The following is a 15,056-nucleotide window of genomic DNA, read 5'->3' as shown; positions in this document are numbered from 1 at the left end:
TTGCTTCCGTGGATGTAAATTCTGATCAAGAAACATGAAATAACTAATAACAATAGGAAACAACTTAAAATCATCATATTCATTGAAACCTCATCCCAAAGCATTGGAGTCAGATGAATAGATCATGCCAACAAAGCATAGCCAATCTTATGTTGTCTCATAAATTATTATTTTATTTTGATTGGGGGATCTCAGTTACATAGAACTTCAAAAGTACACCTATATGAAGAAATGTTTCATAAATAATGTGAAACTGAACTTATAAAGATTCAGCAGTGAAAGAAATGTTTCATAAACTCATCAAAATGGAATAACTACAAGAAAGTGAATAACTTTGAACTTGAATTTTTTTTTCACTGTGTAAGGCTCTATTTGGGAACAGAGAATCATCTGTAAATTGATACCAAAATGTCTCAACCAAAACAGTCTAAAATGAAATAAAACTTCAAACCATGGGCTACGACCAACCCAAAATAAGAACAATTTAGATCTACCAAGGTGGGATAAGTGTAATGTATAATTTGATCTCAAATCTAAAACTGATTTGAGCATTTTGATCTTTAAATCAATCTATAAAATGGAATAATTGAGATCGATTTGATCTCCAATCAAACCAAAGTGGAAATTGCCATTTGATCTCAAATCAATCTGAAGTCTTAAATCGAGTGGAAACATTTGATTAAATCGAATGAGAAGATACATAGAGAAAGAGATGAAGAAGAAGATACTTGTTAGAAAGAGTAGATTTCCGCCATTAATTCCGAAAACCCTAGAATCGTAGCTGGATAGGAGAGGAGAAGATACAGAGAGTAGAGAGAGTGAGATGATTTCGTCCATTTTGTTTAAGACGAATGAGAGAGAGAGAGAGAGGATACCTCTTCTACCAAATTTCCGCCATTAGCAGAGGAGAAGATACAGAGAGAGTAGAGAGACTTTCGATTTAGTAATTTTCGCGCGAATAATTTTGTGAATAGTTGCATGGAGAAGTGATTTGGTAGATGGGCAACAGCAGAGGTAAGTAAAAGACGAGCCCTATAGTGACGGGAATTTTGGCCGCCACAATAATATTGTCACTAAAAACTCATAATTTTGTAATGCAACTTCGTAAGATTTCAGAATTGTTAGCCTCACCTCATGCCAATGTAGAGGACAAAATTCTATGAACTTTGAAAAAAAAAAAATTAATTTTAAATTTGGGAGTTTCGTGGAAGTTTAGTTGTTGTCCATTCTAAAAACCATGGATCAAGCCCATTTTTTTTTATTTCAATTTTTTCATGAAATCTTAAGGGTTGTGGTGTTGGATTGCCAATGTGATAATTGATTTGAGCACATCTTAAGGGTTGTGGAGACTTAAAATCTAACTAAATTAGTAAGGATACTGCTTTTCAAATTATTATTATTATTATGAATTTTTAATCATTTAAAATACTTTTAAACATTATTAAATTTGTATTCACGTTTGAGACAAAGTCATCTAGGCGTCGTTCACCACCAAGATGGATTTACACTGCGTCTCAGATGTCACACCCTCTCATGAAACAAATTAGAACTCAGATGATATTTTGAAAATGTCAGTCAACATAGAGAAACTCAGCCAAGTAAACTGAGATTTTAATTTTAATTTTTTAATTAAAATAACTATTTTGTATGATCTAACTTTTATTTTTTAAATAGAAAACATTCTTCTCATTAATGATCTTATAATCTTATTTATTTTAATAAAAATATTATAATTAATTCTATATAGATATATTTTAATAAATAGTTGTAATTCGAGTTTTATGATTTCTCTCGTAAAGCATGAGATGACTTATCCAAAATAACTCAGGTTATTAAACATGCCACTCCACGTTTGTATCATGTGTTTTCAAACTTAATCGTTCATACAATATGACCAAATGTTCGAAATCATGCTCTACTTATTTTATCTTCTTAATATTGAGTTCCAACTAAAGCAAATCTTCAATGAGGACATATTTTAAAATCCCTAATACAAGATTTCAAAGCCATCCATAGGGAAAAAGTGACGAAAATATTGGAAGAAATCACAAGTTAAATCTGTTGAATCTCTCTTAAATGATTTATAGTCCATTACCACTAATAAAAATATAAGACACAAACATAACAAATCAAATATCACAGACGAGTCTTGAACACGATGATAGCCATGAAACTCGCGACAACAACTGCTACTTCTTTAGGAACATCTTCCATAAAATTCAGATCCTTTTAATTTGTTCTTTATCCTGGACAAAACAAATATTTTTTATGACTGTTAATAACATATTATAAAAACCATCAAAAAACATTTTAAGGGTTTAAACTGCTAAACACAGAGAAGTCATCACCTACTAACTCCATAGTTTCTATTTCATTGTAAGAAATTCGTTCAAGAGAATAAGAATTCCTTGAAAAAATGATCATGGGAAAATGAATTCCATTGTTTGATTGAAACCTTGGAAAATGTCAAAAAGAGAGTTGATTTTAGCATAGTTATAAAATTGTCGAGTTAAATTCAAACTTGGTTGAGTCAACTCGACTTGAGCGGATTTTGAGTTGACATGGCCCCAAAATTCAAAGAAACCAACTTGGGGAGTGTACTCAACATAGTAGGACTTGAAAATGCACCTAGTCAAATAAAAAACTCCATCAAGTGATTTGATTATACATAATATTTTTGTTTTGAAATAAAATTAAATCTTTTATTTAGTTTAAATAGAAACTATTTTTAAAAAAATACTTTTATTAGTCAAATTTTATCTTTTAAGTTGTTAGGCTTGACTCCACTGGATCCAAGTTGAAATTTTTGGTCTATCAATGGATAGTCAATTATCCAAATACATATTCAAATAATCAAATATTATTCGAAGTTTTTGGATATGGATTCGGATTCTGATATTGAAATATCCTCTCAATAATATTCATTTCAAACCCAAATAGATATAATAGTTATTATATAATATAATATACTTATATTATATATATCAAATCCGAATCGGATAAGTATCTTATCAAATTTGAATATTGATTTAGAATAACCTTCCCACATCTGAACCGTTGGCATGTGATGTGATGTGATGATGAGAGCCACCCTTAAATCACAACCAATTAAGTGTGGAGTTGTTTCTTTTCTTAATTCAAAATTCAAAATTCAAATGTAAAGTCAGTCTTAATTAAAAACGAACTTTACCTCTCTCAGATCTCGGTGGAGTCATGATGCATGCGTGTCTCTAATATTAAAGTCCCTCACTCTCTTCTTATGTCCATGAAGTTGATCTTGATGTTGGGGATGTGTGATATGATGCTCCAGTCCTCTCCTACTTCCTTTTGGCAACGTGCTCCCAAAATATAACACTCTTCAATTTCCAAGTATTGAAGCGAGGTGAGCTGTTTCAGGTCCTCAGACATGCACATCAAGGGATCACAGAAAAGGATTGACATGCTTTGGAGCGATGTAAGATGAGCCAAACCTTCAGGGAGTGACGAATGTGGTGAGGAATAGATAGACAAAGACTTGAGATTGTTGTTGTTGTTGTTAACTTGGTTGGTGGGCAATGACCTTGAAAGAACACCTACATCCCCTCCTAAATTCAACTCTTCAAGGAGTGGAGGAAGGCATGGTGTCCAAGTCAATTTTGGGCAATTACCAATGAACAATCTCTTTAGTGAAGCAGGGAATATGTAGTGAGGCAGCTCCTTTAACTTGGGGCACTCACCAAGTTCTAATGTGTGGAGAAGTGGCATGATTATATCTCTTCTTCCTCCACTTCCAGCAGCATGTTCTTCTTCTTCCCTTATCAACATCTCCCACTCCTCCAACTCAGCCATACCCCACAATTGAAGTTCCTTCAACTCTGGGAATGCTAGCACAACTCTTGATTCTCCACCACCTCTTTTTGTACCATCATCATCAACATCCACATTAATTCCTAAAAACTCAAGGCCTATATGTTTAACCGAACTCATGCGATCTATTCTGAGTTTTTGAAGAAATTGAAACTTTCCAAAAGCAGGAAATTGCACACATTTCTTGCAATCAACTATTTCAAGAGCGAAGAGTTTGGGCAACACTGAATTATCCATCCAATTAGGGAACTTAGAACCAAGGTAACATTTTATTTGCAATTCCTCCAAGTTTTGATGTGGTTGTAGGCCTTCCAACACACCCTCAATCCTCTTTATCTCGCCTTCTCCCATGTTTCCCCACCCATCGCACTCAAATATCAATTTCAAACCATGGATATGTCGCTTATTCTTCAATTGTGCTTCGTTAGCCTCATTTACATCCGCCACTCTTTTCAACCCAAATATTTCTAGATCCCCTTTGAGGTGGTCGAGATCTTTTAATTCTCCAATTTTGCATCCACCTCCCCTCACATAGCCAATAATGAACTTGGACAATGTTTGAAGGGACCTTAATCTACCAATTCCTTGAGGCAAGTAGCTTAATTCATCAGTATCTTTAATTTCAAGATGCCTCAGCTTAATCATTTTTCCAATTCCTTGAGGTAATTTACATAGACTGTCACAATGGTTGAGTTTCAATGTCTGCAAATTATACAATCTGCACATTGTTTCAGGCAATTCCTTCAACCTTGTACTTGACAAGTCAAAGTATCTAAGATGTATGCATTTCTCAACCTCATTTGGCAGTTCTTCAAGATTAGGAATGCACAAAGATAGTTCTCTAAGACATGTCAATTGACAAAACAAATCAGAAAGAGCTGGAACATATTCCAATAGCCATGAATGTCGTCTATCGATAATGAGAGTGCGTAGCTTCTTTGCCTCGTAAATGGAAGGAATGATGAAACTTAAATCTGTAAACCGTGCAATGTTTAAATGGCGGACCTTCTTGCTATTGTTGTTGAATTCTGTATTGTTACCATCCGCGATGAAGCATTCAGTCTTGGTGAGAAATTGGGCAAAATCATGAATAAGATCATGCATCTTGTAGTAAATTATATTTCCATTGTCATCTCGTTCCATGTTTTGGAAAAATGAGCGCATCAGTAGTTCATTGAAATATTCAGCGCCCACTACTGCCAATTCTCTTCTTCCCGTAGAGTTTAGAAGACCATGCGCCATCCACAACTTGATTAACTCATCCTTTCTTATCCTATAATCTTTTGGAAAGACAGCACAATACATGAAGCAACGTTTCACATTTGAGGGCAATGCATAATAACTCAACAAGAGAACGGGCAAAACTTCCTTTTCAACATCTTGTAATTCCCATGCATCACTTTCCAAGACTTGTTCCCACTCTGATCTGGTTTTTTTGAAGAACATGAGACCTCCCAAAGCCTTGACGAAAAGAGGCACACCCTTGCACTTTTTTACGATGTCCACACCGATATCTTTCACTTTCTCACACTCTTCTTTGCTCCATCCGTCAAAAGCCATACGTTTAAACAATACCAAACATGCCTCCTTGGACAATTTATCCAGATCATGAGTATAGGCCGAACCCATCATTGATGCAACTATTGTACTGCGTGTAGTAACTACAATTCTACTTCCTTGTGCACCTGCCTTAAAAGCAAGCTTCAATGGAATCCAGTCGGCGTGCTTCTCAGTCCACATGTCATCCAACACGAGTAGAAACCGCTTTCCCCTAACAGATGTATATAATTTTTGAATCAAAGCTTCCCACTGAATGAAATTAGTGACGTCCTCACCAGCAGCTTCAATGATCGATTTGGCAAGCCTTATTAAATCGAAAGGATCAGATACACACACCCACATTCTCTTCTCAAAATGATTTTTCACCTTATCATCATTGAAGACCATTTGGGCAAGAGTAGTCTTCCCAATTCCCCCAGGTCCACATATAGAGATGACAGTTGGTACATTACTTATTTCTTGCCGACTACTCTCGCTCAACAATTTGCTTAGTATAATATCTTTGTCGTGGTCACGACCGCATACATCTAATACATCAATCATAGAGCTAGTCATTCGAAATGTTGGTGGTTCCGCAGTAGTAGTCCTCATCCCACTATCAATAAGCTGGAACTGGTCTTTCTCCTTAGCAATCACATCTAGTTTGCCCATTAGTTCTTTTATCTTATGGCCGATGCCACGATGTAAAAAAACTTGACTGAAGCCATTCCAATTGCAATTGCAAAGAGAGAACAAATAGGAGCATACCTTCTCTAATACACCAACTCCCTCGATTTCCGATCTGAGAATTTCAGTGCTCCATTCGTCCAACACATCTTCCATGTCGTAGGCCACGTCTTTGAGTTTTTCTAACCAAAGCTTCACCGTTTCTTCTTTTACTTGTTTCTCCTCTGCATCTATGAGTACGGCTTGAATAGATTTGAGTGTACAAGTAAAGTTTTCAACTTCTTGAGGGGTACCCAACACCAGTCTCACCTCTTTCTCCGCCTCTTTAAAGATGACGGACCCCAATTCGTTCAAAACAGAGGAAACGAGAGCATGTGCCATACTTGGAAATGAAAGAGACAAGGTTGAGGCAAATGGATCAAGCTGAAGCAAGCAATGAGGATGAAGGGTGAAAGTCAATAGAATAGAACAGAAATGAAAGATTAGAATCTTTTATTGGTTGGGTGGAAGACTAAGAGTTTCTCTTCCCTCCCCTTCCCTCAATCCAAACACAGCGTAAAGTAATGATTCCACTGTCTTGTACAGTGTTAGGCTGCTAGCTTATGATACTTTTTGACTTCAGTAATTATTATTTAAATTATTTCTAGTAAAGCTGTCATCACCTTTCTTTTTTCTTTTTCTTCTTTTCCCTCTTCGAGAGTTGTTATTGGCACTCCAACCTTTACTTATCAAATCTTAATTAAAAATAAAAAATTTTCCCCCAAACGTGAACAACTTTTGTCCAAATTTTAGTTTCAATACCTATTCATTTTAATTCCAAAAACATGTATCTAAGTGAATTTGTCACTTTTATAATCAATGAATTCACTCGTATATCTACAAATTCATAAATATTAAAATTGACAAATTCCCAGATTTGTAAATTATAAAAATGACAAATACATGTTTTGGGAATTCAAATGAACGATGTACTCGACTCAAAATTTTCAATGCACAAAATGGAGATTCACCATTCTTCTATTTTTTTTTTAATAGGTTTTTTTTATTTTTAAGATTTAAGATTTTATTTGAGCCTAATCATAATTGTAAATAATTACAAAAATTGTGATTGACTGTGATAATGTTTTATTATATTAAGATATAATTTGAGGCAAACCTTTCTAACATTTGCATGGTGAGTTTTAACCCTTAATTAGGGAATGATAAATAATTTTAAAAATGAGACTGTAATAAATAAGAGTTGGGGTGGCACTAATGCAGTTTTCCTTTTTTTTTAATTTTAATTATTTCTAAGGGACGTGTGAAAGACGTTTGAAAGAACTCTCATTAGCCTGTCGTAAGGTGTCTATTGCACCGACATCTCTCTATTTTTTGACTAACACCACTGAGGTAGGTAAAGCAACCACCAAGATTAGGTTTACTCTCTATACGAGATAAGTAAATTTTGCTTTGACAGATTTACCGGGCAGACCAATCTGTAGCAATTTTTTACTTTGAACAAAAAAAAAAAAAAAAAAAAAAAACTCTTACTTCATAAGTTTTTTACTTAAACAAATCTTTATTAATCATGCTACCATGACTAACTTAGTAAGATTTTAAATCTTACTAATAATCGTTGGGCTCACATAGATTATCAAATCAGCAATCCAACAACAAGGCCTTTTACATTTTGTGAAAAAACTCAAACTAAAAATTAAAAAAATTAAAACCCTTTTAAACTTGATCGTAGGCGTAGGCTTCTATACTCCTAAATTTAAAATTAAAAATAACGATGAAAATTAAAATTGATGGCTTCCATAATCCAGTACCACAACCCTCTAAATTTCATCGAAAAACTCCAATTCAAAGATATTAAAATCAATTTCCTTTTTGAGCTCAATCCAACATTTTGAAACTGAACGACTACTAATCTTCCACCTAACTCCCAAACTAAAAAATAAAATTTAATGGTGAAAAATAAGAGTTTTATATATATATATAGGGTCTCGTTCAGCACCAAACGTTTTAGCCAACATTTTAGCCAACCATTTTTGTCCTACATGAGTTAGAAGTTTTGGAATGGGCTGATTTTTGGTGAGGATGATCTCTACGGTGAGGTGAGGAGATCATCCTCACCAAAAATCAGCCCATTTCAAAACTTCTAGCCCCATGTTTACAAGTTGAAAAATTGTGGACCGTCCATTTTTGTAAACCATTTTTGATGGGGTTAGAAGTTTTGGAATGAGCTGATTTTTGGTGATGATGATCTCCTCACCGTAGAGATCATCCTCATCAAAAATCAGCCCATTCCAAAACTTCTAACCCATGTTTTGTTAAATGTTTGATGCTGAACATTTCCCATATATATATAGGGAAATGTTCAGCACCCTAAGCTTTACCACACACTTTAACAAACGTTTTTTGTCGTACATGGGTTAGAAGTTTTGGAATGGGCTGATTTTTGGTGAGGATGTTCTCTATGATTAGAAGATCATCCTCCCCAAAAATCAGCCCATTCCGAAATGTTTAGCCCCATGTTTACAAGTTGAAAAATCGTGGACCGTCCATTTTTTGTAAACCATTTTTGAGAGGGTTAGAAGTTTTGGAATGAGCTGATTTTTTGTGAGGATGATCTCCTCGCCATAGAGATCATCCTCACCAAAAATCAGCCCATTCCAAAACTTCTAACCCATGTAGGACAAAACACGTTTGTTAAAGTGTGTGGTAAAGCTTAGGGTGCTGAACGGGACCATATATATATATATATATGGATCAGGTTCAAATGACAACCATTTCACCACACATATAGACAACGCGTTTTGTCTTATATGGGCAAAAATGTTTGGAATGGGCTGATTTTTTGTGAGGATGATCTCTGTGGTGAGGAGATCATCCTTGCCAAAAATCAGCTCATTATGAAACTTCTAGACCGTCCAATTTTTGTTGAAAAATTATAGACCGTCCAATTTTTGTAAATCAATTTTTATGGGGTTAGAAGTTTTGGAATTTGATGATTTTTTGCCAAGATGATTCTCTCATCACAGAGATCATCCTCACAAAAAATCAGCCCATTCCAAACATTTTTGCCCATACAAGACAAACACGTTGTCTATATGTGTGTCGCAATGTGTGTTGCAGGAACCCGACCCTATATATATATATATATATATATATATATATATATATATATATATATATATATATAGGGTCCCTATCCGTAGCCAACAGTTTGGCAAACACTTTTTCAAAAAATGGGTTAGAGGTCTTGGAATGGGCTGATTTTTTGTGAGAATGATCTCTACGGTGAGGAGATCATCCTCACCAAAAATCAGCTCATTCCAAAACTTCTAGCCCCATTTTACAAGTTGAAAAATCGTGAACCGTCCATTTTCGTAAACCATTTTTGATGAGGTTAAAAGTTTTGGAATGGGCTGATTTTTGGTGATGATGATCTCCTCACCATAGAGATCATCCTCACCAAAAATCAGCCCATTCCAAGACCTCTAACCCATGTTTTGAAAAATGTGTTTGCCAAAATGTTTGCCAAACTGTTGGCCATTGAACGCTACTATATATATATATAGGGGGGCGTTCAATGGCCAACTTTTTGGCAAAACATTTTTCAAAACATGAGTTAGAGGTCTTGGAATGGGCTGATTTTTGGTGAGGATGATCTCTATGGTGAGGAGATCATCATCACCAAAAATCAGCCCATTCCAAAACTTCTAACCCATGTTTACAAGCTGAAACATCGTGTACCGTCCATTTTTTGTAAACTGTTTTTGATGGGGTTAGAAGTTTTGGAATGGGCTGATTTTTGGTGAGAATGATCTCCTCACCGTAGAGATCATCCTCACCAAAAATCAGCCCATTCCAAAACCTCTAACCCATGTTTTGAAAAATGTTTTGCCAAAAAGTTTGCTAAAAAGTTTGCCCTTGAACGCTACCCATATATATATATATATATGGGAAATGTTCAGCACCCTAAGTTTTACCACACACTTTAACAAACGTTTTTTGTCCTACATGGGTTAGAAGTTTTGGAATGAGCTGAGTTTTGGTGAGGATGATCTCTATGATTAGAAGATCATCCTCCCCAAAAATCAGCCCATTCCGAAATGTTTAGCCCCATGTTTACACGTTGAAAAATCGTGGACTGTCCATTTTTTGTAAATCAATTTTGATGGGGTTAGAAGTTTTGAAATGAGCTGATTTTTGGTGAAGATGATCTCCTCACCATAGAGATCATCCTCACCAAAAATCAGCTCATTCCGAAACTTCTAACCCATGTAAGACAAAACGCGTTTGTTAAAGTGTGTGGTAAAACTTAGGGTGCCGAACGGGACCCTATATATATATATGGGTCAGGTTCAAACGACAACCATTTCAACACACATATAGACAACGTGTTTTGTCTTATATGGGCAAAAATGTTTGGAATGGGCTGATTTTTTGTGAGGATGATCTCTGTGGTGAGGAGATCATCCTTGCCAAAAATCAGCTCATTAGGAAACTTCTAGACCGTCCAATTTTTGTTGAAAAATTATAGACCGTCCAATTTTTGTAAATCAATTTTGATGGGGTTAGAAGTTTTGGAATTTGATGATTTTTTGCCAGGATGATCCTCTCATGACAGAGATCATCCTCACAAAAAATCAGCCCATTCCAAACATTTTTGCCCATATAAGACAAACACGTTGTCTATATGTGTGTCGCAATGTGTGTTGCACGAACCCGACCATATATATATATATATATATATGGGTCATGTTCAATGGCTAACAGTTTGGCAAACACTTTTTCAAAACATGGGTTAGAGGTCTTGGAATGGGCTGATTTTTGGTGAGGATGATCTCTACGGTGAGGAGATCATCCTCACCAAAAATCAGCTCATTCCAAAACTTCTAGCCCCAGTTTACAAGTTGAAAAATCGTGAACCGTCCATTTTTTGTAAATCATTTTTGATGGGGTTAGAAGTTTTGGAATGGGCTGATTTTTGGTGATGATGATCTCCTCACCGTAGAGATCATCCTCACCAAAAATCAACCCATTCCAAGACCTCTAACCCATGTTTTGAAAAATGTGTTAGCCAAACTGTTGGCCATTGAACGCTACCCTATATATATATATATATATATATATATATATATATATATGGGAAATGTTCAGCACCCTAAGTTTTACCACACACTTTAACAAACGTTTTTTGTCCTACATGGGTTAGAAGTTTTGGAACCCAAAAATCAGCCCATTCCGAAATGTTTAGCCCCATGTTTACAAGTTGAAAAATCGTGAACCGTCCATTTTTTGTAAACCATTTTTGATTGGGTTAGAAGTTTTGGAATGGGCTGATTTTTGGTGAGGATGATCTCCTCACCATAGAGATCATCCTCACCAAAAATCAGCCCATTCCAAAACTTCTAACCCATGTAAGACAAAACGCGTTTGTTAAAATGTATGGCAAAGCTTAGGGTGCTGAACGGGACCCTATATATATATATATATATATATGGGAAATTTTCAGCACCCTAAGTTTTACCACACACTTTAACAAACGTTTTTTTGTCCTACATGGGTTAGAAGTTTTGGAATGGGCTGATTTTTGGTGAGGATGATCTCTATGATTAGAAGATCATCCTCCCCAAAAATCAGCCCATTCCGAAATGTTTAGCCCCATGTTTATAAGTTGAAAAATTGTGGACCGTCCATTTTTTGTAAATCATTTTTGATGGGGTTAGAAGTTTTGGAATGAGCTTATTTTTGGTGAGGATGATCTCCTCACCATAGAGATCATCCTCACCAAAAATCAGCTCATTCCGAAACTTCTAACCCATGTAGGACAAAACGTGTTTGTTAAAGTGTGTGGTAAAACTTAGGGTGCCGAACGGGACCCCATATATATATATATATATATATGGGTAGTGTTCAAGGGCAAACTTTTTAGCAAACTTTTTGGCAAAACATTTTTCAAAACATGGGTTAGAGGTTTTGGAATGAGCTGATTTTTGGTGAGGATGATCTGTACGGTGAGTAGATCATCCTCACCAAAAATCAGCCCATTCCAAAACTTCTAACCCTTGTTTACCAGTTGAAAAATCGTGGACCGTCCATTTTTTGTAAACTGTTTTTGATGGGGTTAGAAGTTTTGGAATGGGCTGATTTTTGGTGATGATGATCTCCTCACCATAGAGATCATCATCACCAAAAATCAGCCCATTCCAAAATCTCTAACTCATGTTTTGAAAAATGTTTTGCCAAAAAGTTTGCTAAAAAGTTGGCCATTGAACGCCCCCCTATATATATATATATATATATATATATATATATATATATATATATATATATATATATATATATATATATATATATATAGGGAAATGTTCAGCACCCTAAGCTTTACCACACACTTTAACAAACGTTTTTTGTCCTACGTGGGTTAGAAGTTTTGAAATGGGCTGATTTTTGGTGAGGATGATCTCTATGATTAGAAGATCATCCTCCCCAAAAATCAGCCCATTCCGAAATGTTTAGCCCCAAAACTTCTAACCCCATCAAAAATGGTTTACAAAAAATGGACGGTCCACGATTTTTCAACGTGTAAACATGGGGTTAAACATTTCGGAATGGGCTGATTTTTGGGGAGAATGATCTTCTAATCATAGAGATCATCCTCACCAAAAATCAGCCCATTCCAAAACTTCTAACCCATGTAGGACAAAAAACGTTTGTTAAAGTGTGTGGTAAAACTTAGGGTGCTGAACATTTCCCATATATATATATATATATTCATATAATTTTGTCGTTACAGTCTTTAAGCATTTTATCATGTTTTTGGATGTTACAAGGTGAGCTCATGGACCCTTGGTCTATTAAAAAAAATGATTTTGTATATCTATATATATATTCATATAATTTTGTCGTTACAGTCTTAAAGCATTTTATCATGTTTTTGGATGTTACAAGGTGAGCTCATGGACCCTTGGTCTATTAAAAAAAATGATTTATACAAAATCTTAAACCTAAAACAAAAGAATCTAAGGAAAAAAAAAAATGAGAGTTTCTATTGGCACCCCAACTTTTACTTATTCTCAACTATTCACCTATTTTCTTTAAAGATTACTAAGATTTGCCTCAAATTACAATTTCAACATAATAAAATATTATATCACTCATTCAAATAATTTTAATAGTTTGTTACTATTGAAAAAAGATTCATATAAAAACTTAAATCCAAAACAAAAGAATATAAGCAAAAGAAAAGAAAAAAATGAGAGAGTTTCCATTGGCACCTCAACTTTTACTTATTCTCAACCATTCAATTGTTTTCTTTATTTTTAATTGGGGTGTAATAAACAAAAGTTGGGGTGCCAATAACACCTATCTTAAAATATCTCTCATAGTAAAATGTCGAAACACCTCCTTTTATTTTTGCAGGTTATTTAGAAAAATATTTTTCATTCATTATTATTTTTTTTTTTTCATTTTTTTATATGAATTTTCAAGGAAATCATTTTCATTCAAAAAGCATTATTTGTTTTACATAAATTACTTTTTTGATTTTTTTTCATAATAAAAAACGTTGGTATTGGATTGCCAAATTTGATAATTCATTTGTGCTCAATGACCCTTAGTAAGATTTCAAATTTTACTAAGTTAGTAGCAAAAGTGCTTCTCTAAAATACTTTATTGTGTCCAAGTAACCTTGGGCTCACCTTGTGACATCCAGAAACATGATCAGATGCTTCAATATCAGATTGGACAAAAGTATATAAATTTTGAAATTACAAATCCCAAAAAAGTAGTTATTTTTTCACCGTTGTATTTTAATTTTAAGTTTGGGAGTTATTTGAAAGTTCGGTAATTTTCAAAAACTTACATCACGCTAAAAAAAAAAAATTGTTTCTTGAATTTTATTTTTGCGATCTGAGTTTTTGATGAAATATAAAGGGTTGTGGTAGTGTTGGACTGGTGATGTGATTATCCATATGAGTAAAACGACCCTTTGTAAGAATTAAAATCTTACTACATTAGTAAGACAAGTGTTTTGTTATTCCAATTGAAAATGACGGTGTTTGGATTTGTATTTAATTAATAAAAAGTATAAGGATTATAAAAAAAATTAAGATGGGGAGACTGGTGCAAAAAATTTCCAAGCAATCCTCCAATAAGATTGCGCGGTCACTATGGGTCAACAAAGGCTGCTAGCTTATCCTCTTTATGACTTCTATCACTATTATTTGATTTAGGTCTAGTAAAGCGGTCATCGTCTCTTTTTTTTCCTTCCTTGAGAGCGGTTATTGGCACTCCAACTTTTACTTATCAAACTTTAATTAAAAATAAAGAATTTTTCTCAAAACGTGCACAATTTTTGTCCAAATTACAATTTCAATACCCTGCTCATTTTAATTCTAAAAACAGGTATTTGAGTGAATTTGTCACTTTTGTAATCAATGAATTCACTCGTATATCCACAAATTTGTAAATATTAAAATTGGCAAATTCACAATTTCATAAATTATAAAAATAACAAATGCATATTTTGGAAATTCAAATTAACTGTGTACCCGACTCAAAATTTTCAACACACAAAATGGAGATTCACCATTCTTCTATTTTTATAGTTTTTTGAGTGGATTTTTTTATTTTTAGGATTTAAGATTTTATTTGAACCTAATCATAATTATAAACAACTATTAAAATTGTGAACGACTGTTATAATGTTTTATAATATTGATACCTAGTTTTAAGGCAAACCATTCTAACAATGGTGAGTTTTAATCTTTACTTAGGGTATGATAAATAATTTTAGAGATTATGAGTTGTAATAAGAAAGAGCTGGAATGCCACTAGCACAGTTTTCCTTTTTAAATTTAATTTTTTTTTTTTTTTTTTTTGTTGTTGAAACAGACGTGTGAAAGACGTTTGAAAGTACTCTCAGTGGTACGTGGTGTGTATTGCACCGCAAGATTGTACCTCACACATGGTTTTTAAACTCGTCCGAGACC

General features: G+C 34.2%; 1 protein-coding gene across 1 annotated transcript; it reads right to left on the bottom strand.

Annotated features, from left to right (window-relative positions):
- Window positions 1–3,246: 3,246 nt before the first annotated feature.
- On the bottom strand, window positions 3,247–6,453 carry LOC147388695 (putative disease resistance protein RGA4). The gene has a single exon (XM_086418371.1). The coding sequence runs from the start codon at window positions 6,451–6,453 to the stop codon at window positions 3,247–3,249; it is 3,207 nt and encodes a 1,068-aa protein (XP_086274497.1).
- Between the last annotated feature and the right edge of the window lie 8,603 nt (window positions 6,454–15,056).

Source organism: Akebia trifoliata, chromosome 12 (assembly GCF_017979445.1).
Source record: "Akebia trifoliata isolate Shusen 1 chromosome 12, ASM1797944v1, whole genome shotgun sequence".
NCBI lineage: Eukaryota > Viridiplantae > Streptophyta > Magnoliopsida > Ranunculales > Lardizabalaceae > Akebia > Akebia trifoliata.
The sequence above is the reverse complement of the archived record's forward strand: the minus strand, read 5'-3'. Positions and strand labels throughout refer to the sequence as shown.

Bases quoted from the DNA above. Each gene is read 5' to 3' on its own strand.
- LOC147388695 (XM_086418371.1), bottom strand. From the start codon at position 6,453: ATGGCACATGCTCTCGTTTCCTCTGTTTTGAACGAATTGGGGTCCGTC.